This window comes from Zootoca vivipara, chromosome 8 (genome assembly GCF_963506605.1).
Source record: "Zootoca vivipara chromosome 8, rZooViv1.1, whole genome shotgun sequence".
In the NCBI taxonomy this organism is placed as follows: domain Eukaryota; kingdom Metazoa; phylum Chordata; class Lepidosauria; order Squamata; family Lacertidae; genus Zootoca; species Zootoca vivipara.
Window position 1 is genome coordinate 84,691,920 of NC_083283.1, and position 27,526 is coordinate 84,719,445.

Consider the following 27,526-nt stretch of genomic DNA (forward strand, 5'->3'; position numbering starts at 1 on the left):
TGCTTGTAGGCCTCTGACTCTTCATTCAGTACAGAGTTACATGTGATCTAAGATGGTGGTCCCCATAGTGTATTTGTAGACCCTCTGAAGGACACTTTGGATGGTCCTTGGAGATAATGTCATTTAAAACATAGCTGAAAAGGTCACTGGGAGTGCAGGGAGGAAATTGCTAGCAACACACACACACCCCGGGGAATAAAACAACAACTCAGTTCTGCTAGTGCAGGGTGCTAACATGGTGCCCTTCAGATATTTTGGACTCCAATCTCCATCAGCCCCAGCCAGCATGCTCAATGGTCAGGGATCATGGAGTTGTAGTCCACAACCTCTGAAGGGTGTCGCATTGGCTACCCTTGTGCTTGTGATAGGCAGGCTTGCACCGCAATGTTTCAGAAATAAGAGGAGCTGCTTCTTCAGATGCTCCCTTTAATCTCTGCACAATACAATGGGGACTGATTTTAGTGGGGAGATGCAAAGAGGATGCAGAACCCAAAACAGCTGGTGTAGAGCAAGCGGCAACCCACTGCAGAAAGGCCAATGGGACACTAAAGCTCATTAACCCCATAGGGAATAATGAGTGTTGCGGCCGGACCCAGCAGAAAAGCCTGTGTGTGTGTTAAGGGGTGGGTCTAAATTAAAAGAGATAAGGTGATTGGAGGGCTGAGTGTTGCTGAGGTAAATTGCATGTATCCATTCCTTGATTGACAGGGCGAGGGTTTAAGTACTCAGCGTCTCAGCGCCCAGCTCACTCCTGACTAGGTGATTTCAATCTCCCTCCCGCCCACCTCCTTTTCTTTGCAGGTTTAGAGTGACCTTGCTATGGCGCCGCCTGTATTCAGGGGCCAGTAGGAATTTTTTCCATTTGGCTAATTGGCTGTTGCCATTTGGTTTTTTTTTTCGCCTACTGCTTAGTAATAGTCACAACTTGTTAGGTTGCAGGTTAGGCTTTGGTTGATGAGTTTGGGAGGGGCATCTCATGGAGGTGCATGCCCCTCAGTGTTGCTTGTATTCCATTAAAGGAATCCTGGGGCTCCGGGGCTCTAGTCCTTATACCCCCGCAATGGTGCGGGGCTGAGGCCAATACAGAGCACGAGCCTTGGGGAACATTTCTGGTGGGGAAATGGCCTGGACTCAGCTATCTCCTCCACCATGGGGTGTTTACTTGACTTTCTACCGTAGGAAGTCAGAGCTGGTCCTGTCCCACCGTGGGGCAGAAGATAAACCAAAGCCTAAGGCCAACACTCAAATTAATTTGTAATTTGCATAAAGCTGTGGCCAAAATTATGCCAAAAACAAAACCTAAAATGATGTGTCTGTCTGAGTTATTGGGGGGAATTTTCTGGGGGCCTCGGCACGCAAATCATTAAAAATGTCAACAAATGAAGCAACAAGCAACTAAATATAATAGCAGATCAGAGCAGGTTAAAATGATATTGTATATGAGTGAATTTTTTTAAAAAAGTATAGCTCCTTGCATCTGCATTGTGCTAACAGCTGACATGTGGGATGGATTTCTGTGGATCCATCCACAGAATTTCTGTGGATCCACCCAAGGGGCTAGATCCAGGGTGTCAGTTCTCCAAATGGAAAGGCTCTTTCCATTCACAGAAGAGACTCCAATTTAGCCAACTTCCTCTTTGCCCTGCAGCTCCTCGCGTCACAAATGGTCAAGGGTGTCCTGCTGTGGGCAAGACTGGATTCAACCCACTGATTCAGCTCCTGTGCCAAAGTTGCCTGCTTTTTGGAACCCCCCTGTCCTTCCCATTCAGCAGAGAGCAAAGGAAGCTGCTTCCAAGGTGAGCTCTTTGTATAGCTGCCAAGTATCCCGTATTCCCTGGGAAATCCCTGTTTTTCCAGCTGTTCCTAGCTGAAAAAACAGATTGTTTTTGTTTTTCCCCAATTTATTCTGGCGCGACGGCCATTTTGGAACTGGGCAAAGCAGCATCAAAAGTCACTTCTGAGCATGCTCCGCCCAGTTCCAAAATGGCGCAGCGCTACTTCCGGTCTGCTACTTCGCCCGGTCCCTTATTTCTCTGACAGCAACTTGGCAGGTATGGCTCTTTGCTCTAGTTTACATTGACTGTAGATGGCAGTGCCTCTGACAACCTCTTCTACTGTCTACCTCCTCATACCATTCAAGATGTCGATTTCTGAAACCGTTTTCTGTCTTGGACAAATTCTAAGATGCATTAATCCTTTTTACAAAGGCACATTATAAAACACTTTAAAAACATACTTACATAGCCCATTCCAGCTTTTCATTTTTTATTGAGTTATACAGTGCCTGAAACAAGAACACAATGTCAGCTCTTAGTAGGTCCTCATAAAATGATTCCCATCTGTGGACGGTGCCCATATCAACCATTATTAAATCTGCCTATAATGGTGAAATGTCATCATTGCTATATTCTGTCCCTGACTGATCATAGGAAATCGTTTTAAAGAGCTTGTCCATCTTCATTTTTAATCAAATTATTTGAACAATAAAGGAATAGCTGTTGTTTCTTCTTGGCTTGGTCACACCTGTAGGCATCTGCAAAACTTTTATAGCTATGTGGAAGGCAATGTGTCTGATGTGGTGATGGGTTGAAATTCAGCCCAGCTCTGCTTTCTGGCAAGGAAAGATTATTGGTTTTCAGAGTTAGAAAAGAGTGTTGTTGTTGTTTTTTAAAGAAGTGATTATCTAAGTTTTTACCATTTTGTCTATTAAGGTTTAAAGTTTAAGCACATGTGAAAGTCTTGACCATTTCCCCCTGTAAATAAATGGCAGAATATATCTTATGAATTGTGACCCTGTAGCCATTTTCCCATACATGAGGGGGGCAGGGAATTTAGTCTGCCCATGGCTGAAATTACTAAGAAAATATTTGAAAATTTATGAACTCTGGCTCTGGTCATTTACTCATACATAAGAGAGTGGGTGATTTCCACTAATGACCAGAAGGAAAACACACAAATAATAATAATAATAATAACCCCATTTGCGAAACATTTTGAATAGAACTCTGTACCCCAAACCCTGTAAATAAAGGGGCAATTTCCTTTGCTTGGGGTGTGAGGCTGTGAGAGGTTTATTTGATACAGTAAACATGGCTAGAGAGTGCTGCTGGATTAGACCAAAGGCCTAGCTAGCCCAGAATCCTCTTCCCGCACTGGCCAGCCAGATGCCTGTGGGAAGCTTACAAGCAGGACCCATCACAGAACTAGGGAAGCTTTCTCAGGCCTGGGGCTACATTCGCTCTGGAGCTACCTTCCGCCCCGTCTGCATCAGCCAGCATGGCTAGTGGTCAGGGATGATGGGATTTGGAGTGCAGCAACACCTGGAAGGGCCAGGAAACTGCATGTTCAAATTCTCTCATATAAGCAGCGCTTCATCTTTGAAGAAGATTAGTGCATCAGACACAGAAGCCTAGGCTTTCATCTTTCCCCTTTCATGCTAGCTTTCCAATGGCAGAGAGTTTTGGCATTCATTTGTGCCACCCCGTAGCTGGAATCTGAAGTGGGGCAGCCTCAAGGAGGTGGAACCACATGTATTTATTTTCTGATCATGACATATAGAAGAGCATCTCTAAGAATGAAAGTGAAAATAATCACAGCATAGACCATGTCGTGTCGACTCGGGATACCTTTTGTCTCTCCCCCACCTTGGCGCACCCGCTCTTCCTCCGAAGACCGCTGGGCTGCCCCCTTTCCGGGAAGGACTAAGCTGTACCCCATACGTAAGGTAGACTGCCACCGCTAAACACCTTAACCAAGCCGTTTAGACAATCTTTACTCTAGTAGGAGGCTGAGCAGCAAGGACTGGTTTAGCAATGTTAGCCAGGAAGGACCAAAACCCACAGAAATATCTTTTAACTATTTATTGTAAGAGGCATAGTTAAACAAACAGAATATAACAGTTCTCAGAAAAGCATAGATAATGGAGCAGAGGCTAGGGATGTCCTCCCAATAATTCATTCCTACTGCATGCATGTTCAGCACCTTAGCATAATGGAACTTCTTCAGCCACAGACGCTTGGAATTTCCTGCAATAACAATACACCCCATTTCTCCCCCCACTTTCCTTTACTAGATACAGGATTACCTTCAACAGATCCTTTGCAAAATCCTTCCCATCATTCAGTCTGTCCAGATTTGCTGTGAACTGTTGGCAGGACATCTTTTTCCCAATATTCTGCAATGCAGAAGAACAGATACTTTATTTCCCCCATAAGTTTTTTATGTTACAGGCTATATATATATATATATATATATATATATATATATATATATATATATGGAGATAAATGAAGTAAACATATGTCAAATGAACTCTTTCTTTGTAGCCCAAAGTAGAGCAGTGTCAAAGAAAGAAAGAAAATGGAATGTTTTCCTTGCATAAGCTGCCAGGCTTTGACTGAACCAGGTTATCTGTGTTTTTTGCCTATGAATGTGAAATGAAATGAATAAGGCACTCTGCTGTGGGCACCCAGGCTGGGCTATGGGCTCCAGTCTTGCTGCAGGGCTTTGTTTTGTGGGGGGGGGGGAGAAACTGGGGAATTGTTTCCCCATTGTCATCTCTTTTTTTCTTTCCAGGAAACCTGTTTGAAATGTGTGTGTTGATGTGTGACACTGGAGTTGCAATATGGGGCACCCGATAAGAAAAACAGAAATAAATAAATAAATAAATAAATAAATAAATAAATAAATAAATAAATACTGGGTTCAAAGGGTGCCTTGCGCAGGTTCAACTTATCAGTTCTGTATTATGTTGCTCAGAGTGGAATGATTGTCCAAGCCAGATTCTCCTCTCCTTGCCACATCTGACGCAATGGCTGCTCCTGCACTGTCCCTGGTCCCATAGTTTTTGGGTTGAGCAAGATTGTGCGATTTATCTACAATACAAATATCACACCTCTTGCTAGGGCAGGGGCATCGTGATGAAAATTTAGCCTATTAAAATGCAGCACTTCCTAATCAAGGGATTCAAAGAAGTGGATGTTGCTGAGAGTGGCATGGGGACAATCACGAGACCTGCAGAAAGCCAAATGACTTAGGTTTATGTGCAAACTAGCGCTTGTGGATTGCTTCTCTGAACAATCATGAGAGGCAGTCAATTTTTTTCTTGAGGAACAAAGTTAGGAAGACATGCACATTACACACATTTCCTTTTTTAAAAGTGCAGCACTTTGGTAGGTATTGCTTTCATTGTTAACGCATATATTTTACAATTCCAAGTGCCCAAAATGTACAGAAATGTAGTGCAAATTGTAACAACTGCACTTACCACCTGAGAAAGGGTTAAAGAGCAATAATAAGAGGATCCCGGAGCAGAAGAGAAAGAGAAAGGAGGAGAGAGGAAAGAAGACATTAATGTCACAATAGCCATTGAAAGTTTACAGCTCTGAGATGCCTTCCAAAGACTTAATCCTCACTGAACTTGCTGTATGTACCACACCATTTCACCTACAGAAGAATTTGGGGCTTCGAAATTTAATTTCCTGCCCAATTCTCCTCCTCCTTTCTCAGTGGTAACTTAGGCCTGGTTCTCACAAGCAGCAGGTAAACCTCTTTGGCTACTAAGCCATTTTAGTTCTGACTGGAGTTGCAGATTTACAATGATTGAATGTTCCTCCATAGACAGACAATAAAATCTGCACACAGGAAACAGGCATGTCAGAGAGAAGAAAGTTCCAAGAAGCAGCTCTCCATGACATTTCTATTTGCAGGTAAATTGGTGCGCGGGGAAGCATTTTGTCACTTGAGCCCCTTGCTCACTTCTGAAGTGGAACAGTGTAGAATTCAGTTCCCCGAGCCATCCAGGTCCTTTTTATACATTCCTTTGGTACAATTCCCCCTCACTCTCCTCCATGCAGTTAGTGTATTCATGGAAGAATGTGTCATAAGGGCTCTGCTGCTTGTAAAAAGTGGGCCTTAGAGACAGGAAACAGAGACAAGCATGCAACTGGGTTTGGGTTAACTGGAGCCTGTTCATCTTGTCAAACAACAGTGTAGAAGCATTAACTGTTCCCTTTCAATGTGCTTAACTTTAAATATGCTTAACTGGTGTACCTAACTCACTATGCTGGCTGGCAGCTCCTTTCCACAGCTGCAGACAAGTGTCTTTCTCAGAAGTTGTTAGGGATTGTATCTTGAACAAGCAAAGTGTCAGGAGTATGGGCAGGAGTCAGGCTCTGGGGCCTGTAGTGCTTTGCAGGACTGGGGCCTGCCTCAGCTTGTGCTGGAGAAGCAAGGAGTGGCCACTCAGGTGAGGCCACTTGATACCTCACTGCACCTGGTGGCAGGAGCTGGGAGGGATAAAAGCTCAGCATTTCCCCTCAGCTCTTTGCCACAGCAACGCTACCCCTGCCTGGTTGCCTCTGGCCTCTTGCTCCTTGGACCCTTGCCTTGCCAACGCCTTGCTCCTTGGACCTTTGCCTTGCCAACGCCTTGATCCTCGACCCTTGGACCCTTGCCTTGCCGACGCCTTGCTCCTTGGACCTTTGCCTTGCTGACGCCTTGCTCCTTGACTCCCAGACCTTCGCCTCTGCCTTGCTCCTTGACCCTGCGACTGCCTGCTGCTGGACCATCAGCCCTGCACCTGTTCCTGCTCCTACATCACCATCTTGCCTCTGGTCCTGACGTCCTCAGTCAGGGCTTCAACCGCCCGCCGACCGGACCGTGACACAAAACTTGTGGCCTACCATGGATCTACAGTACTTCCGCCTAAAAGGATGAGTGCTACTGTCTGAATCAATGTAAGTTGCAGTGTTCTTTTCTCAACAATCACCAATCCAGCAATCAGAACAAAGCAGCTGGGTGCACATTTATCTGATTAATTGGATCCTCCCTAACAAGAGGGCACGTGTTGCGATGTGGCCTGGCAACCAAACCCTGTGTTGTGGGTGGGAATTTTTGGATGTCCACGACACCCTATTGGACCGCAATTGATGCTGGGTGCAATTAGACCAATGGGATGCAAGCTAAATTCTGTCGAGGGACCTCTATGCAGTATAAGCCCATGCATGTGTCCCTGAGCTTCCTCTTTTGGGCCAGTGCATCGGAACACTCGCCCACCTCTCCCTATATTTAGGGCTTGTACGCTTGACCTTGCTATGCCATTGTGTGTCATCTGTCATTGGGACAGGGGCATGGCAGGAATTTTCCCCACTTGGCTGATAGGCTTTGGGTTTCGCTTGCCATGTAGCAAATCGTCACAACTTGTAAGGTTGTGGATAGGCTCTGGTAGAGTCCCGGTGGCGCGGGGCGCCAGGGCACCGGGCCGGTAGGCGGGGCACTGCACGGAAGCCATGCTGCACGCTGCGCGCTGCGAGGGCGGGGCGCCGGAGCGATCTCCGCCCCTCAGCGCCAGGGCGCCCGACCTTCTCAAGACTGCCCTGGCTCTGGTTCAGGTGATAGGGGTGGCAGAACGCTCTAGCCATCCCTATGCGATGGGTATTCCGTTAAAGGAATCCAGGGACTCTTGGGCTGGTCAACCCTGAGAGGGGTTGTGCCCTGAGCCCTGAGTCAAGGGGGACATCTGGCTGGTGGACTGGCATGACCCCACTTTCCACTGTGCCGGGTGTTCACCCAAAGTTAAATAAATTGGAGTTCTCGTTAGTAAATGGTGCATTTACTAACAAGAACTCCAATTTTTTAATGGGTGTTCATCCAAGGTGAACACACCTATGGTGTGCCCTGGGTCAGTACTACCTGCAACGGTGCAGGGAGCTAGTCGAACCAGAGCCTATGCAACCACTCGATTGTAATCAATAAAGTTGTGGCCTAAATTCTGCCAAAAACCAAACCAAAAATTTGAGTATTGTCTGAATTTATTTAGGGGGTGGTTAAAGGGTCTACACATGCAAAGCAAATCACAAACATAAATACTTCTTGGGTATGTGCCTTTGCCTAGTATATTATTAGCCGCTTCACTCATTTGAATTTTAAGAAAGAACTAATTCTTCCAGTCGTGTAAGCATTTTCTTTCAGCCCTTATATTCCATGGGCAGCCCATGTGCCTCATGACACCAACACACCAATACTGCACTGGCATGTGGAATGCAACAAGGGTCTATCCTGGCTCCTTTGGAAGGAAGGGTCGGATGTGAATGTAGCAAGTTGCCTCTCATGCTGCTTAACATCATGATAGTGCTGGATGAGGTCTCTGGTTGGAGGTGCCTCCAGAAGGCTTGCGATCGAATTACTTGTATCTCTCTTTCACACAGATCCTAGGCTGTCTTGGAGCAGCGTCTGAGATCAGTCATGGACTGGGTAATAGGTGAACAATTGAAGGTTAATCCAGACTAGACCTGACAGGAAAGCAACATTTTTGACGAAATCTAATAGGAGTCTTCATCATATATCTCAATTTATTCTGAAAATATACTCTTATACACGCTTATCCTAGTTTGCCCTACAATCCCAGATGGATGAGACTTGAAGGAAGAAGCTTCCATTGCTACATACCCTCTAACATATCGCAGAGGAAAATCGAGACGCTTGTCTCTTGGGTCCGCGCTCTTGTTGGAGCCAAATCGTGACACCCCAGGATCCAGCAGGGATGGCTTCTGTAAGTCTGGGATGTGGGACAGTTGCTGTAGGCAGCATTTTTGCTGCTAATAGAGCATGGAATTGAATGCCCTTCCCTGCCATTGTCTGCTACTGCCATGGCATCAGTTTTCAAAGGCATTTTCCAGGTAGCAACAATATCTACCTGAAGAGCAAGAGCACAATGTAGGTCTTCTTCTGAAAATACTTACATGGCCATGCAGATCTGTGTTGAGCAGCATCAGGGCACAAGTGAGCGTGTGGATTCCATCTGGAAGATGCAAGAAATTTAGCCTGTTTCTAAACTTCGCTAACAATTAGCTATACAGTATTCAGGCAGGGGAACATTCAAAAAGCCGAGAACAAAATTTGAGAAGCGTGCTGCTAAGGTCAGCCTCATTTGGCTCCAAGTTAAGATATTGTTCTACTTCTGCAACAGCCTCATTCCCACTTACTTTTCATCCTAATAACTATTTAGCTATTTGAACTAAATGCAGTTATTAAGCAAGTGGCATTATTCCAGGAAACCGGCTAGTCCTTCCTTTCAGTTTGCTTAAAAAGCAAAACCATTATAAAGCTCATTTCAAGGGTTCAAAGTGCTGCTCTCAGGAATATGTACTTTACAAAGATCCTAAATAGGCCAGTCTAGTATTAGTATTCTCCTGTGGTGCAGTTAGATAATTTTAGGTTCTTATTGATGGAGGGGCGACTCCTCTTTAGATAGTAATGTGTGTTTAATGCACTGCGTTATTTCAAAATGCGGGAAGCCAGTTATTTTGTTTTGGGGAACCATTCTGCTCATTCTGCCAAACTCTGCATGTTTTCTGTTAACTTTTAAGGGAGATTTCACTGGCAAGCCTCTCAAAAAGCTAGTTATGGCAAGGTGATATATGGGGCAAAAAGGCCCAGTTCTGAACATAAGGTGGTATTACCTTCTGATGTGCTCTCTTCTGGATTGCATTGGCAATATCGGTGTGAGAAATGGATGAGGACACGTTCCCGTTCCTGTGTCTCTCCCATCAAGGGGAAGGCTTTTAGGAATGTTCTAGACGTGGAAATGTAAAAAAGTTAGCAAGTAAATCAAAAGGAGACCCAAAGCTGCTGATCAGAGGCCGTGAGATACCTAAAATGGATGTGGCTCTGGGACTTCACAATATTTATTATTATACTATTCATTATAAATGTTAAATCTCCAGGTAGCTGAGCATGCCAACACTATACCTGGTTTTGGATGAAAAAAGGCACAAGACTGAGGCTTACAGCATCATTAACTATGGTGACCTCTGGGAGCAGCTCTGCACAATGGGGATTTGGGGCACAGTGCTACAGTGGGTCTCCCCCTACCTAGGGACTGGACTGCATCTGACTACCCAGACGTGGAAAAAGTTCACATGTGTTGATCTTGTTTTACCCTTCCAGTGATTTGAATTATCTTTTGAATGTTTTTAATTGTCCTGGTGGTCTTATTACAATCAAGCAGTATATAAATTTTGTTAGGTAAATGAATGAATGAATGAATGAATGAATCTATCTGACTTGATTCACAACTCCTGGACTAACATGTGAAAGGGGGGGAACTTCATATTTTGATACAGTTCATTGCTTTAAAGAATGCATTATGGAACGCATTACAAATGCATATATTCAGATAAAATACATTTGGAAATGTGTACATGGATAAATAGAATAATATTTAAGTACAAAATATTATGCAGATATTATTTTTTAGATGCAGATTAATCCAGAAATAGAATAAATTTATGAAGGAGCAAATGTGAAATTGAGAAGAACCAGAACCAGACCTATCTGTCCATCTCTAAAAAGGTAAAGGGACCCCTGACCATTAGGTCCAGTCGTGACTGACTCTGGGGTTGCGGCGCTCATCTCGTGTTATTGGCCGAGAGAGCCAGCATACAGCTTCCGGGTCATGTGGCCAGCATGACAAAGCCGCTTCTGGCGAACCAGAGCAGCACCTGGAAATGCCGTTTACTTTCCTGCTGTAGCGGTACCTATTTATCTACTTGCACTTTGATGTGCTTTCGAACTGCTAGGTTGGCAGGAGCTGGGACCGAGCAACGGGAGCTCACCCCATTGCGGGGATTCGAACCACTGACCTTCTGATCGGCAAGCCCTAGGCTCAGTGGTTTAACCCACAGTGCCACCCGCGTCCCTCTGTCCATCCCTGCTTCTGCCTAAACATTTCTATCGCAATGCAGAAGGACTGTGGGCTCTGGTTATATGAGTGCCATGGATACTTGTTAGAGTAAACCTGGAATGCCACTTATAACAACTAGCACAACTCTTCTCACTACTTCCCATTTTGTGTGCCTTTTTAACCTTAAATAATTAGTTTTTTAGCCTGTTCAACCCTGAGGAGGTGTGGTGGACATCAAAGGCAGGAAGTTTCCAGCAAAACAGGGGGGAAATGTTTCTGTGTTATAAAAATATAATTAAAATTCCTTCTGTCTTTGCCAGCCTGAGACCCAGGGAGGGGCCATAGCACATGCTCTGTGTGCTGAAGGTCTTGTTCAATCTGCATCTACAGTTTAAAGGATCTGATTGCACATAAAGGGAAGGACCATAGCCTGAGGATTTGGAGAACTATGGTTGCCAGTTGGTGCTCGCCCACACCTTGCTGGTCCCATGCCTAGAAAGCACGGGTCCAAGAGGTTTTCCACTTGTCTTGTGCTTTCTGTCCAAGTGGTCTTCTGTTTGCCCCACTGCTTTCCCCAGGAAAATCTTCTTTACCGCTGAATTGTAAGAAATGTCCATCTGTGGAAAACTTGATTGACATTTGCCTCAATTCAGCTGGAAAGAGTGGGTTTCTCTGAGTGGGGATGCTGAACAAGCAGAAGTGTGGACAAGCACTCAGAGTTTTATTATTTTTATTTTTATTTATTACATTTGTACACCACCCTATACCCACAGGTCTCAGGACGATAACGGTCTAAATGGGCGAACAACCTGGTAAAATGTACCTATGGCCCCAAAAAATCTTAAAACACATCTGGAAGATACTTAGGTTGATACTCCCAAGTGTGACTCTCTAGTGAGAGAAAGTCTCTCTTCATATTCTTGCTGTCTTCATCTGTTGCACAAACTGTAAACACAAGCTCCTAATCTCAGATGTTGCGAGTGGAGATGTCTCCAAAGTACATTGAAGCTAAGCTCTTCAGAGCCATGTTGTTTAAAGCCACCTTCTTGAATTGTATCTGGAAGAGAACAAGGAGCCAATGCAGACATCATAGTACAGGCGTGATGTGCTCCCAGTAGCTTTCATTCATCCGATGGTGTGGGGCTGTTACTGAAGCTTCCAGGCAGTCTCATTTGGCAGTTCAACACAGCAATTTTGAAAATATTTAGAAGCTAGGCATGGGAATGTTCTCCCAGATATAGAAACAGTCTGACCTGCTATTTCAGTGGGGAAATGTATGCTTGTATTAGATGACATCCAAATGCGTGTACAGAAAGTAACCCTTTGGACCAAGCCCAGCACCTAGCAGGAGGAAGAAGGAACACAGCAGAGAGAAACAGAGGGGAATAGAGACTGAGAAGAAGTGTACTCTGGCTTAAATGAAAGGACTAGAAGTCTGAAACGGAATCTGACGAAATGTTGTGGAAAACCATGTACGTATCCTGAAACCAGGTGTCTTTTTACAGGGGGGGAAAGCTGCTTTGTGGAGGGTTTTTTCCAATGGAGAAAGGGATTCTTACCCCTCCACTCCGCTGGAACTCCCCTCTACTGGCAACATACATTTGGAACCTCCATGAGAAATCATTCTTAAGTGACTTTTCTCTTTGGAAAGAGCTATAGATGGGAAGTGGAAAGCACCACAATATGAAGCTGTGCTATTGCCACACTTGGCCCGCCACCCAGTCTCGCCTGCCCTTTATTTGATGACCCAAAATGCGGCTGATAAAACTAACCTATTTAAAGGCAGTATTTGTAAATAAAGAGGAATCCAGACATTAGAGACAGGCAATCAAGTTGAAAGTGCTTGATTTTTGTTAGACTCCTGAGATGTCTGAAATTAAATGATGGTAACAGAAATGGATAGTGTGGGGCCTTACCTCTAACACACGCATTCGAGATCCCTGCCCTTGCAGCTCACCTGAGTGCTTTATCCAAGGTCAGTCCAGTGAAGTCAAAGAAACGGAGATATTCTTCTGCTACCAGTTTGCTAAATTCATTACTGTAATTAAAGAGGCCACAGTCAGTGTACTGGTGCATACTCTTCACCAGAGAATCTAATTCCACAATCCACTGGACATGGGTTTGTGTTCCTACATTAGATACATGTCTCAGCTCATCCTCAATCTGTAGTGAAATTGATCCAGCCAAATATGAGCTCTTTCCAGTCCCATTGGTTTTCAACTGAAGAGCCAAGCCATCCCACTGGACTGAAAAATATTCATGCTCAGAGTTCTCTATAGAAATCCATGTATTTTTGACTCATTCTGACTTGGAGGTCCTTCCCCCTTTTAATTGTATTTTATTGTATTAATGAAGCAGACACTAGAATTCTCAGTGACCGGTGAATAGCAGTTATTAAACGAACTGTCAGGACTTGGGAGCTAGCCAGGAGAACTCCTAGCAATGAAGGCTTTATAGAGACCAAAGAACCGGATTGTGGCTGGGTGGGGAGCAAGGATATAGAATATTTTGTTGCAATGTCCAAGATTTATGTTGTTAGCCTTTGAATGGCTTCCTCATTCAGCTTTTTGCATTTATTTTTGGAATGTTTCACTAAAAGAGAAAAGAGGTGGGTTCTTAACAGTTACGTATGTTGGGTATTTGATAAAGGTTGGCATTTACCAATAATTTTTAGCATTGTCAGGAATGCGGTGTGAAATTTCAGAAAATCCAGTCATATATTGGTAACTCTCGCAACAAGCTGCCTTGGGTAAATTACCAGATTTTGTTCTCATTTCTAGTGCCACTCACTGGTGCAGGTTGAAATTCACCACATCCAGGTTGTTCTTTGCACATATCTACCAGCATTGATTTGTTGCAATAAACGAATTTTCAGATGGGTAGGTCTTGCAGCAAAAAGAACAGAGTCTTATGGCACCTGATAGACTGTTGTCTATGACAGTTTATGAAAGCTTAAATTTTAGTTTTTAAGGCGTCCCATCCCTGTTGCTTTTAACAAATGCATTTATTAGTATATATACAATTCTTTTGGAGAAGCAATATATGTAACAAAAGCACATTAATTTACACAACTTCTCAGCATTGCTGGTGAATGTGGGGTTTACCTGAAAGTGATAGAGATGAGAGTAAAAGTGAGCCATTTGTTGCCATGCTAAATGCCTGTGAATAATCAAAGCATATTGACCACTGTTCCCCAGGCTATGCCAAGCAAACAAGAACAAAAAGAAAACACTGTGATTGATGGGAGTGTGTTTTTACATGAAACTCCATTCACATGCTATGTATACTTGAAATCATGTTTGTTAAGCGGACATGGAGCAATGGATTCAAACTACAATAAAGAAGATTCCACCTAAACATTAGGAAGAACTTCCTGACAGTAAGAGCTGTTTGACAGTAGAATTTGCCGCCAAGAAGTGTGGTGGAGTCTCCTTCTTTGGAGGTCTTTAAGCAGAGGCTTGACAGGCATATGTCAAGAATGCTTTGATGGTGTTTCCTGCTAGGCAGGGGGTTGGACTGGATGGCCCTTGTGGTCTCTTCCAACTCTATGATTCTATGATTCTATGATTCTAACTCCTGCCACAGCTCCAGTATTCCAACTGGAGTAAGAATAAAAGTAACTAAAACACACCTTCCCAAAAGAACTAAACTAAACTAAATTAAACTAAAACACACCTTCCCAAAGAAAAAACATTTACATTTCTTTGAGTTATTAAATTTTCATATTGCCTTTCTGAAACGGCATAAATGCTGGAACAATAATTCTCCTAGGATATTTATTCATCTAGCATAATGGTTTATCCAGGCCACCTCTCTCGAGACCACCATGGGGATTATGGTGAGGAGGACAACAGTACATTCCTAGGCAGGGTGGGGCTGGTATCTCCAGCCACAGTACTTCTTCCTGTGGAACAGTCTTCCCTTTTTGGGATTCCCAACCTCCTAGATGTTCAGAGTGACACCCTTGCCTGTCCTCCCTAAAGATTTTGTATCCAGACATAAGCACCCCACTGGTTCTCTCTCTACATCAAACGGTTTAGTGAGGTCAGCCAGATTTTTGGAGTATATAGTCAGCAATATCCTGATGATACATAGCTCTTCTGTGATCCTCAGATGAAGGCTCTCAGGCCAGAATTAGCCGATTCCGGGATCAAACCATCTTATTTACCAGTCATATTGTGCAGTGTTTAAAGACAAGCAGTAAAAGCAGAAAGAAATTAGGCTCAGAAAGCACAAGCACAGCAGAGATTCTACAGAGCAAGGTGATAGCCTTTCCTCCTTGATCTAGTCATTTGGCATCTTTTGGTGGACAATTTCCTAGCTCTGTTGCTATATTTCCCTTTCCAGAGAGCAACTATGAAAAGCAGAGAAAGTCATGATGGGAACTAATGTCTGAAGGGAAATCAGGACTGGCTAACCCCTGAGGCAGGATGAAACAGCCACCTTGGGTGGCAGAATCCTACAGGGCAGTGCCCCCACGAATGCCCCACTTGCCCCTGCTGCCACTGGGGTTGTGTGGCTGCAGCTTCTTCTGTCGAGATCTGTGTAACCCCAGTAAGCAAGGCTGGGGTGAGGAGGTGGAACCTTCCTGCAGGGCCGGCCCGCCAGGGGGGGCGCCACGCAGCTGCGCCGGCCCACCCGCCCACCGCTCCTCCACGCAGCAGTGCCCTCGGCAGCCGCGCTGCACGCTGAGCCCGCCCGGCCAACGCGCAGCAGCGCCTGCAGCAGCCGCGCTTCGTGCTGTGCCCGACGCGCTGGGAAATGGGGCGGGAGGGCGCCGGAGGGATCCATCGCACCAAGGCGCCAGAGGTGCTTAAGACGGCCCTGCCTTCCTGTTTCACCTCAGGTGGACCAATGGGTGGGGATGCCCCTGAGGAAAACTAAATTGATTTTTTTAAAGCACCTCCAAATGATTGGATGATGCAGTGTAGTGGAACAGCAAAAAAGATAATGCTGCATCAACAGAAGTATAGTACTGCTTTCTCCTGCCTTGGTCAGACCACACCTGGAGTACTGTGTCCAGTTCGGGTCCCACAATTTAAGATGGATATTGGCAAGTTGGAAAATGTGTAGAGGAGGGTGACCAAGATAATAAAGGGTCTGGAAACTACGCCTTATGAGGAACGGTTGAGGGAATTGGGTATGTTTAGCCTGGAGAAGCGGAGATCAAGAGGATATAAGATAGCCATCTTCTAATATATCAAGGTCTGTCACATAGGAGCAAGCCGAACTAATAGCTCCAAGTTACAAGAAAGGAGATCCTGACAAAACATCAGGAAGCACTTTCTGACAGCAAGGGCTGTTTGACGGTGGAATGTTCTCCCTCGGGAGGTTGTGGGCTCTCCTTCCTGGGAGGTTTTTTAAGCAGAGGTTGGACATGGCCATCTGTCATGGATGCTTTAGTTGAGATTCCTGCATTGCAGGGTATTGGGCTTGGTGATAATACTTCTCCTTTGCATCTGCAGGTGAGGCAGTAGATGAGCTAGACCAGGCACCCCCAAACTGCGGCCCTCCAGATGTTTTGGCCTACAACTCCCATGATCCCTAGCTAAGAGGACCAGTGGTCAGGGATGATGGGAATTGTAGTCCAAAACATCTGGAGGGCCAAAGTTTGGGGATGCCTGAGCTAGACTGTTGCCTTGCTTTGGTAATGGGCTGGAAAGGAGCCAACAAACTGAAGCTGAGTCCAAATAAGACTAAGGCACTATCACTGGGCAGTTGCCTAGATCTGAAGGAGTGGGAATGCAGCTTGGGGGTCCTTCAGGATCCTTTGCTGTCGCTTGAGCCTCAGGTGGTCTCAGTGGTGCTGATTACCTTCCATCAGCCTAGGCTGGTGGCCTTGCTGCACCCCTATCTGGACAGGGATAGCCTAACTTCTGTTGTCTATGCTCTGGTAGTCTCTATTAAATTACTGCAACAGGTTATATGTGGGGCTGCCTCTGAAGCTGGTTCAGAAACTTCAACAGGTGCAGGAATCAGCAGCCAGGCATAGCTGCCAAGTCTCCTGTATTCCCCGGGAAACCCCCGTTTTTCCAGCTGTCCCCAGTTTTTCCCCGGTTTATTCTGGCACGACGACCATTTTGGAACTGGGCGGAGCATGCTTAGAAGCAACTTTTGATGCTGCTTTGCCCAGTTCCAAAATGGCGGCAGCGCTACTTCCGGTCTGCTACTTCCGGTCCAGTCCCTTATTTCTCAGGCCGGAACTTGGCAGGTATACAGCCAGGTTGCTCATTGGGGGAAGACTGCTTCTGCTCCAACTGTATGGGCTGCCAAGTCTGGGCCCAAGACACACTGCTGGTTTTAAAAAATCTATTAAACTGTGGGGGGTTATTGGGTTTGCCTGTTGCTCTGTTGTGTATCTTTACATTTTTATATTGTAAACCACCCTGTGATCCTCAGATGGAGGGCTGTATAGAAAGGTGGAGTTCAGAGGAATTTATATTTGAAGACTTGAAGTAGCCTTAGTAGATTTGAAATCTCTAGCATATGGCTATTCCTTTTTAAGCACAAATCCTTTCTTTGTTTCTGGGGAATGCTTCCCCAGCCCTCTTCCCCATCATTTCTCTCCTTTCTCTCTTTAAACTTTAAATTAGAAACAGATATGGAAAGCAGGAATACAATGTCAGGAAAAGCTGTCACTTAGAAAACCAGGTTCCTATTTTTTCAGAAAATGAGGTCAACGTGCCCTTAGGGAGACATTGTAATAAAGCTATTTTCATGCTGTGTGGGACTTTAAATTAGTAGGTGCCCCTTCTCTCAGAAATAAGTGTTCTGATGGGAAACTGCCCCATTTAGTTTCAAGACATACATTTGAGTTCAGAATATATTTACCATAAATGTGAATGCTGATTTTGTGGGATGGGGACAAGAACTATTGACCCTTTTCAGATTTGCCATACAGAAGCCTTAGGAGCAGAAGTACAACAAGGAACCTGGGCTCAGTTTCCCCACATAAAATATTAGAGAGAGGGAGGGAGAGAGTGGTGCTGATTTGAAGCAAGCCTTGAAGTCACTCCCAAAGCCCTGAAAGACACACTCTGTCTCTAATCTCTGACTGCAGTTTACTGTTGGTGGATGTTGACTCTATAGGTGCCCAGAGAAAAGGTGCATATGCATGTGTCCCAGGGCTAAGACTTCAAATGGAAAAGAGATTCCAAGATAAAGCCTTGAGTGAGCCCTGACGCAATTAAACCCGCATGCAAAGGGGTGAAACTTTCCATGGAGGAACTGAATTTTGGGGAACTTTTTCCCCCCACTGTGAAGATTGTCTAGATAATAATGGTGGTGGAGAAATGTTGGCGGGAAACCTTTTTATGTTATAAATTCAACAAAGTTTCTCCATACTTTTTTCAACCACTGTTTTTCCAATCTGCCGCTGCTTGGGTGATTATTATTTTAAACAAAGTTTTTCTATTTTTTTTAAAGATGTATTAAAGATTTTTTAAAACAACAAAAACATACAAAAATACAAAAGACAAAAAAGAAATACAAAACACAAAAAATGCAAATTGCAAAAAATACAAAAATACAGAAAACAAAAATTCTATCTTATAACCCTTATTTCTAATCTATTGACTTCCTCTTTCCCCCTTCTACTGCGGTTCTTTACAATTCAAAATTAGTAAATTCTAAATCTTATATAAACTCTAATTATTACTTCATATTACTAATATTACCTTATTACTATATCTTTTATGTCTTATCCATATGAACTCGATCTATATCTACTTCTTAATTAATTTATCCTTATCTTCTTTCAATACATATTTCACACCCTTGTATTATCTACAACCTCTTTGTATCTCCCTCACCTCCATTGGTTCAATCTATTATACGCTTATTTTTCAAATAAATTTTAAATTTCTTCCAATCTTCTTCCGCTGCTTCTTCACTCCGATCCAAACAAAGTTTTTCTAAAGCCACTCAGAAACCACATAGACAGCATGGCAATGTCACATTGCAACCAGAGGTGTCTATGTTTTTTGACAGAGTAGATCCATTGAAACTAATGAACATTTATTTAGTTAGTTAATTTATTGCATGTATATACTACCTTCATCTTCCAAGGATCTCAAGGTGGTTTACATGCTTCTCCTCCTCTCCATTTCATCCTCATAATAGCCCTGTGAGGTAGGTTAGGATAGGCGGTGGTGAGTGGCCCAAGGTCACCTACTGCACTTCATGGTTGAGTGCAGATTCAAACCTTGCTCTCCAATATCCTAGTCCAGTACTCTAACCACCACACCACACTGGCTCCCTTAACATGACTCGGTTAAGTCCATTAATTTCAGTGGGTCTGCTCTGAGTATACTGTCTCTCTTCCACTCTGGCCACACTGCATTGGCTATTTAGTAGGCATGACTAGTTGGGACAAAGTGGGTAAGGATGCACATTCAGATCAATCAAATGGGGATCTTTTTCACCCATGTTGGGTTTCCTTCAATGAGCATCTCCACCCACATTTTATGTGCAACTGGATCAGGGTAAGGGAATTGAGTTGGTCCAATTGCTACAAAAGCAGGGCCATGTTCCCTCTTCTATCTCACTTCTAAACCTTTGCAAATGTTTTCATACTCTCTGGCAAATTACGGTACTTGTTTTATCCTGGTTCTTTGTTGATGGCACTTACTTTTTTCCAAGCTGGCGGGCTACATCACAGTGCTTGAAACCTTCGAGGTGATACAGGCGTTTGGCCAATCTCTTGGCAGCCGCGTTGTCTGCCTTGCAGCCATTGACAAGGGTGTCTGTGCTTCCCTGGTCAAGTTGTTCTGTGCTACCCATATCAGAGTCTGAGTCAGAAAGGGCATCTTTTATGCTGGCATCACTGCAAGGACAAAACAATAACAACAACAACACACAGCTAAATAAGCAAAAGCTTAACAGGGTAGTGAAGTTATCAGGCATAACAATAACCCCATCAATTAAACCATGTTGTTTTTACAAAGCACTATATTTTTGCCCCAAATTTACATTGATAAGTTGTTCAAATAGATATGAGACTAATATTCCCACAAGCGGATGCCACTTTGGCAGACACTGGTTTAAGTGTATTTTTTCTTGCAGAAGGGTGTTAAATGTTTGGATCATCAAAACAGGATTATTCTGCCTTATCTTAAAATGTCCGATGAGGACCTCAGCATTCCACATGTAGGATGTTTGGAATACAGGGGTCACACTTCACAATATACTAGGATTTGGGGTAAATCAGGAACACAGCTTCAGTCTGTACAAAACAATTCAAACGATATGTAACCATTGTTTCTGTGGTCTCTCAAGAAGCCAAAGATTAAAGACTTCCAGATCAATGAGTTGATAGGATAGATTTATTATGAAGACAGCTGTCGAGAGTTAACATATGTTAGGAATCATACTACTGTGGCCTCATAACAGGTTGCCTTCAGGTACAAAACATATGCACTATGAGTATGGAACACTCAAGGACATTTTTTAGAAATGATCGCTTAAAATACATAGAAAGAGATGAGCCGCAAAAGGCTGAGCTGTCGCTTCCATGCAGAGCAGGAACACAACCATCTCGAAACATGTTGCATTCTAGTGTGACAATGTTGAGAAGCAGCCTTTAGACTTGAATGTTTAAGGCCTTTTCAGGCTGTTCTGATTAGAAACCTGTGCTCTGATCTTGGCACATTTTTAGAAATGTCCTCCTTTCCGTACATCTTATTTATTCCGTACATCTGGGATTTAACCTGGTTTCTGTCTTGGGACTGTGCACTGGCCTAATAGCACCTTTAGAATATACAGTATGGCACTTTGCAAATGAAAAAAGAAAAAAATGTACCTATCCTAAAGAACATTAATATGACTTTACTATAAGATAAAGATGTAGCCTTTTTATGGTCGTTTACTGAAAACTAACATTTAAAATTAACAATTAAAATAGAAAATACAGAAAAACACGAAAACATGAAATCCCATACCAACTTATATTTTAAAAATATCTCTTATTGCAGTATCAATAAAACTACACCTTTCCTTTTAAGATGTATCCAGAATTCTCTTTCCTTGTGAAATTTTGATTACATTATGTAAATTCATAAGCTTTTATCAAACTGTAATATTCCATATTTTATCTATTTTATATAATTTATTTTATATTCCATATTTATTTTATTTTATTCTATTCAGTGGAATCAAACTGTTGTTACAAATGTGTGCAGTTAACACTTTTGCTGCCATTCAATAGCTACTATCATTTAATACTAGAATCATAGCCATCATCTGTTGGTTTTAGGCACCCATCCTTTAGGCCAAACCCCACACAATATGCAACTTCTCTGGCTTCAAAACCAATGGTTTTGAACAGATGTCTGAACAGAATCACTACACTTCAGCCCATGAAATACGAAGATCCACAAATGCTAGAAATACCCCAAATATCAAATCATGGAAGTGCAGGGTGTAAAAATCTGATTTCTGCCACTGCAAGCCACCTGCCATCTTAGCACTGCTACAGTTTTTTTTCCACTTTAGACTATGAATTGTACAGAACATGACATGACCTGCTCTTCCCACCCCACCAGATCTGCAATATACTTCACACCCATCAAGCTTTCTCACCTCTATATTGTCAGGAGTATGGGCAGGAGTCAGGCTCTGGGGCCTGTAGTGCTTTGCAGGACTGGGGCCTGCCTCAGCTTGTGCTGGAGAGGCAAGGAGTGGCCACTCAGGTGAGGCCACTTGATACCTCACTGCACCTGGTTCCCTTTAGCTCTTTGCCACAGCAACGCTATCTCTGCCTGGTTGCCTCTGGCCTCTTGCTCCTTGGACCCTTGCCTTGCCGACGCCTTGTTCCTTGGACCCTTGCCTTGCCGACGCTTTGATCCTCAACCCTTGGACCTTCACCTTGCTGACGCCTTGCTCCTCGACCCTTGGACCTTTGCCTTGCCGACGCCTTGCTCCTTGACTCCCAGACCTTCGCCTCTGCCTTGCTCCTTGACCCTGCGACTGCCTGCTGCTGGACCCTCAGCCCTGCACCTGCTCCTGCTTCTACACCACCATCTTGCCTCTGGTCCTGACGTCCTCAGCCAGGGCTTCAACCGCCCGTCGACTGGACCGTGACATATATAGAACTGGCCAAGGAGCTACGTGACCAAACATATATCTGCCATAGCATCCCATAGTCCCTCATTTTGAAGTGGTGTCCCTATGTCACCAAGAATCCTCTTTAAAAAATTCTTCTGCGCATAGTGCATAGGGCTTAATAAAAGCAAGCCTGACATTACCTAGGGAATGATATTGTGCTAATGGGGGGGATTGGTTGGTGGGAGACTGCCCTATATTGGCTGACGATGAGGAGAGAAAACAACAGTGGCTTCCCTGCCATGGGGGTTTTCTTGCTTCTGGAGGGCAGAAAGAAGACAGGCCCTCTGTGGGGTATAAAGGAAGCCCATGGCCAACATGCAAACAAGCAGCTTCAGATAAGGGGATTTCCTAAGGATTGTAAGGTAAAAAGGGAAAATACTCCTGGACGGTTAAGTCCAGTCAAAGGCAACTATGGGGCGCAGCGCTCATCTCACAGTGGAGAAAACGATTGCCCTCCCTGCTTGTAGTGATCTTGGCAACTATCGGTGCCCACAGTAAACTAGATAACTATTAACTCCCTAAAAACTTGCACGTCAAATGCAAATTAAGACATTTGATGTCACACCTAGCAGAATTCCTGAAGGTAGAGAGCATTTCCCAAAGCTGAATGAACAAGAAGTGGAGTCTATAGAAGTATCCCTGATAGTATACAGTACTTCCATCATTTATCTCTTCCCTCCTTCTCTCCCCTATAGTAAAAAAGAGACTGTAAACGCCTTGAGTTGCATGCTGCCTTTCCCTCCTAACCCTGCTTTCTTAAGCACTGCAGCAATATAGAAATAATTATGGTTGTTGACCAATTAATGCAATTTAAAGTGCAAACCTATATTCAGAAATAAGTACCATTACGTTTAATGGGCCTTGCTCCCAGGTATGTGGATATAGGATTGCCACTTCAGTTTATTAATAATGCAATTAATTAATTAATTAATTAATAGTACAATTAATAATCTGCCTTTAACAAATTAATACATTAACTAGGGTTATATTAATTAGGAATATATTTGTATATCATGAAAATCTCAGCACAAGTGCCTTCTGAAGATACTTATGAAAATGTGATAACAATCTACACATCACCCTCTTCAATCAAATTTAGTATCTAACAATTAATAAACTTACACTTTCATAGATTGATCTACCAACTGGACCAATTAAAACCTGGAGCTTTATAAATACCGCAACAACATCAAGCATATGAAATAAAGCTGAATTTTCAAGTGATTCATTAGTGAATAATTGGTTAAAACAGCATAGTTAATCAACTGCAAATATCAAATTGATTGACGGCTGTTAGTATAAGAGGATCGTTTTACCTGATTGAATTAATAAGCCTTGTGGCATCTTCTTCTGGTCTCTCCATGTGGTACCCATTGGGGATGTTTTTCAGAGATACCCTGCTCAGCACATTTTCGGACCGGCTGCTGGTGATGGAATGCTTCAGGGGGCTCCCAGAGTCACCATCCATTGCCCCGGCCATTGCGCCTTCCTGCTTATTTGTTCTTGTGGGCTCCAGGACTTCCTTCCCGTGAGCAAGGAGTTTCTGTTCTAAAAGTTCAGAGCTTTCCTTAGTTCTTTGCTGAATAAGAGGTGTGAGTGGAGCTTCAAAGCTAACACAGCTGTCTGTCTCGTCTGTCAGCGAGAGCACGTCCAAGGAATCCAGACTGCTATAGTATGTACCCTTCATGAGGTCAGATTCAACAATTTTCTCAAAGGTAGAACTGAATCCGTCCCTGATGTCTTTGAATGCAAAATCTTCCCTGTCATCGTCACTGCAACTTAGCTTGCATTCTGCGCCAGTGAAGCTGAAATGAAACCATACCACTCAACAATAAAGAATTTGCACTCACTGAATGTCTTTTCCCCCCCAGAGATAGTATAATTTGTGAATTGGGTTTTAAGAGTAGAGATGCAAATCACAGAATATAGGAAAGCTTTTGCAGCGAAACATACCTGATCCTAGAATAGAACTTTTGCAATAATCTAGTCAACCACTGTAGCACAAAATGCTCTCTAAGACCAGAAAATGTCTAACAGCCTGGTAGTATTTTCTTAGACACTTCTATGACGTGCTGAAGAGGCAAGAAAAGCGGTTTGCTTCTTTAGCAGTGAAAGGGGTGGGATGAGAACTTCAAAGAATAATAAATTCTTTGATAAGCAGAAGGATGATAAAGAGAACCAAGAAGACAGAATCTGGCTCCAAAATGGGAAACATTTGGGCAAGGCTGCAAGAAGCTTCTGACATACAAGACATACTGCACAAATCCTCTGATAATTAATTCCTTTGTGTCTGGATTTTGTGTCAAAGAGGTACCACAGTCACAGAATCCAGTGAAAAATCTGACTCAGCCCACCCACCACCCAAGGAAGTTTACTTGCCTAGGGATTCCTGTTGGAGAAGGCAGAGGGCACAACCCCAGGGGGATGGCTCCAAGTTGGAGTACCAGCCCTTTAAATAAAAAAGCTGACACACTGGGGGAAGGAGGGACAAAAGGGGCAGCAAAAGAAGGCACCCTTTGAGTCAGCGGCAGCCTCGGAATTCCCAAACCCAGCTCCCAGTTTAAGGCAGCTTTCAGGAAAAAACTCAAAGGCATACACACTAATCTGAGTTTCAAATGAATGGACTACATTTCTGTTACCTTATCTGCTCTTCTCCATCCTCGGGATCAAACAGCTCTGCAACATCCTGCCGTAGATGCAACCCTGCATTGCTGAATGTCTCGCTGTTCTTTTCCAAAGCAGCAGCCCCAGTCCTCGGAGTGGTTTGAGTCTGTGTCAGAGCTTCCCCCTTGCTGTCAAAATCTCTCTGTTCTCCAGACTCTGTGTGTAACCCATTTGTCAGCACCAGGCTGCTGATACTGTCCCTGGCACTTCCTGACTGTTCCTGCTGAAGAGACTTCTCCCTCCTTGTGTCTGCTGCTGCTCCCTGAGGTTGGATTGCATCCTCCACACAGGAACCCTGATCCGTGCCTTTGTACATTGATCCGGGTGGCTCGTCAGCATTGTTGCGGATGCTGGGTGCGGTGCCAGGGGTTTCTGCTGGCTCTGTTGGCCACTTGCTCTCATTTGAGAGGATTGTGGCTAGCTGCGTGCTTGAGGTGTGTGGCTCATCATATGCTTCCGGTGACTGTGAAAATGGAATATTTCCATTCATGTTCTGTTGATTCTGACTTGACTCGCTGATTTGAATATTGTCTACAGAGAGAGAGAGAGAGAACATCAGAATCTCAACAGATTGATATTTAAAATTAAATGACAGTTAAATGATGGTAAGTCTTGTTAATGGTTTTCCCAGTAGTGATGTATGGAAGTTAGAGCTGGACCATCAAGAAGGCTGATCGCCGAAGAATTGATGCTTTTGAATTATGGTGCTGGAGGAGACTCTTGAGAGTCCCATGGACTGCAAGAAGATCAAACCTATCCATTCTTAAGGAAATCAGCCCTGAGTGCTCACTGGAAGGACAGATCCTGAAGCTGAGGCTCCAATACTTTGGCCACCTCATGAGAAGAGAAGAATCCTTGGAAAAGACCCTGATGTTGAGAAAGATTGAGGGCACTAGGAGAAGGGGACGACAGAGGATGAGATGGTTGGACAGTGTTCTCGAAGCTACAAACATGAGTTTGACCAAACTGCGGGAGGCAGTGCAAGACAGGAGTGCCTGGCGTGCTATGGTCCATGGGGTCACGAAGAGTCGGACACGACTAAACGACTAAACAACAAGTCTTATTAAAAGCTGGCATCTCCAGCCAAAAGAAAACCCAAGCACCAAGCACTGCATTGGCACATGTCCACCATTCTCTCCCTTCCAGCCCCTGAGTCCATTGCTCCTCTAACTCCTAAGCCTTTAAAAAAAGCATGATGCTGTGTAAAGTGCCTTGTCCATTGGTGGTCCTATATAAATCATTCAACTGAAAGTATCACATTATGTGGTGTTGGTAAAGCATGGTGAGCGAGCATGGTAAAGTGCTAGTGGTTCACTCTGCATATTTGGATCACAACAGCTTTACTTCTACGACCAGAGAATTGTACTTAGTAGAATAGTTCATAATGCACCAGCATCTCTTAAATTAGTGTGCTTATACTTGTCTTGTCTTTTTATACAACAACAAACAACAACAACAAACAACAACAACAATTTTATTATTTCTACCCCGGCCTTTTGGCTGGGTTTCCCAAGCCACTCTGGACAGCTTACAGCACATATAAAAACATAGTAAAATGTCAAACATTAAAAACTTCCCAGTGCAAGGCTGCCTTCAGGTGTCTTCTAAAAGCTCTTTAACTCCTTGACATCTGATGAGAGGCTGTTCTGTTCCACACCTTATACTTTGAACTGAACTGCGTGGGCAAGGACTCCTCTTAACCATGAACTGGGAAATGCTGACAACTAGAGAGCATGCAGACTGGACTGTCCTGCTGGACTACCATCATGTGCGGCATGATACCTGTTGTTGTTGTTGTTGTTTAGTCGTTTAGTCTGCTTCTTGGGAGAAAAGCAACGGCAAACCTAGACAGCATCTTAAAAAGCAGAGACATCACCTTGCCGACAAAGGTCCGTATAGTTAAAGCTATGGTTTTCCCAGTAGTGATGTATGGAAGTGAGAGCTGGACCATAAAGAAGGCTGATCGCCAAAGAATTGATGCTTTTGAATTATGGTGCTGGAGGAGACTCTTGAGAGTCCCATGGACTGCAAGACGATCAAACCTATCCATTCTTAAGGAAATCAGCCCTGAGCGCTCACTGGAAGGACAGATCCTGAAGCTGAGGCTCCAATACTTTGGCCACCTCATGAGAAGAGAAGACTCCCTGGAAAAGACCCTGATGTTGGGAAAGATTGTGCTCTCAATCTTTCCCAACATCAGGGTCTTTTCCAGGGAGTCTTCTCTTCTCATGAGGTGGCCAAAGTATTGGAGCCTCAGCTTCAGGATCTGTCCTTCCAGTGAGCTCTCAGGGCTGATTTCCTTAAGAATGGATAGGTTTGATCTTCTTGCAGTCCAAGGGACTCCCCTTCATGGATCAATGCGTTGTCGTGGCGAAGGGGCTTGAATAACTCAGAGAAGCTATGAGCTATGCCATGCAGGGCCACCCAAGATGGACAGGTCAGAGTGGAGAGTTTTGACTAAACGTGATCCACCTGGAGAAGGAACTGGCAAGCCACTCCAAGAAAACTCCATGGACAAAGACTTTAGGGGGAAGGCAATCCAAACCATGTCCTCCAGTCTGCAGCACATTTTGCATGGTGGCCAGGGAAGAAGGTAGGGGTGAGCATCCTGCCATTAATGTCAAGCCCAGATAAGGTCTGGTGCTGCCATGACACAATGGCAGTGGAATCACCTCCACTCCTCCTCACCACCAGAATTCCACTGGCAGCCACTGGTGGGGATCCCACACAACTACTCTGTTGGTGGTTTGCAGCAGCAGAAGGGCACCCCCACAACACAAGTTCCCCAGCCGCTGACTTGTGCTAAAGTAGGAGTGGGTTTCCTCGTGATACCGATAAAACTTTGTAATAGAAAACTCTGATATTCTACAGTACCCTTTTGAGCTTGGGGCAGGGGGAAGGCACAAAATGTGTTCAAACCCTGGGAAAATTGGGACTGAAATGATGGGGCATATTATGCCATATTATCATGTTTCTGCTTTAACTATTATTTGTGCTTTTATCTTGTATTTTTATACTGAGGTCTTTTGATGAAGGGCAGTATATAAATCTTTAAAACAAATAATTGTGCTCCTT

At 44.0% G+C, this 27,526-nt stretch overlaps 1 protein-coding gene across 1 annotated transcript in view; it reads right to left on the bottom strand.

The window, feature by feature from the left end:
• Positions 1–24,941, bottom strand: part of PSD2 (pleckstrin and Sec7 domain containing 2) — a 40,825-nt gene extending 15,884 nt beyond the window's left edge. Inside the window, exons 1-8 of the mRNA XM_035103483.2 lie at positions 24,427–24,941; positions 23,104–23,592; positions 19,314–19,508; positions 12,642–12,722; positions 9,462–9,574; positions 8,742–8,800; positions 4,085–4,174; positions 2,241–2,284 (exon numbers count right to left, since the gene is read on the bottom strand). Coding sequence (XP_034959374.2) covers positions 2,241–2,284; positions 4,085–4,174; positions 8,742–8,800; positions 9,462–9,574; positions 12,642–12,722; positions 19,314–19,508; positions 23,104–23,592; positions 24,427–24,941 — 1,586 coding nt within the window. The remainder of the gene's footprint in view (positions 1–2,240; positions 2,285–4,084; positions 4,175–8,741; positions 8,801–9,461; positions 9,575–12,641; positions 12,723–19,313; positions 19,509–23,103; positions 23,593–24,426) is intronic.
• Between the last annotated feature and the right edge of the window lie 2,585 nt (positions 24,942–27,526).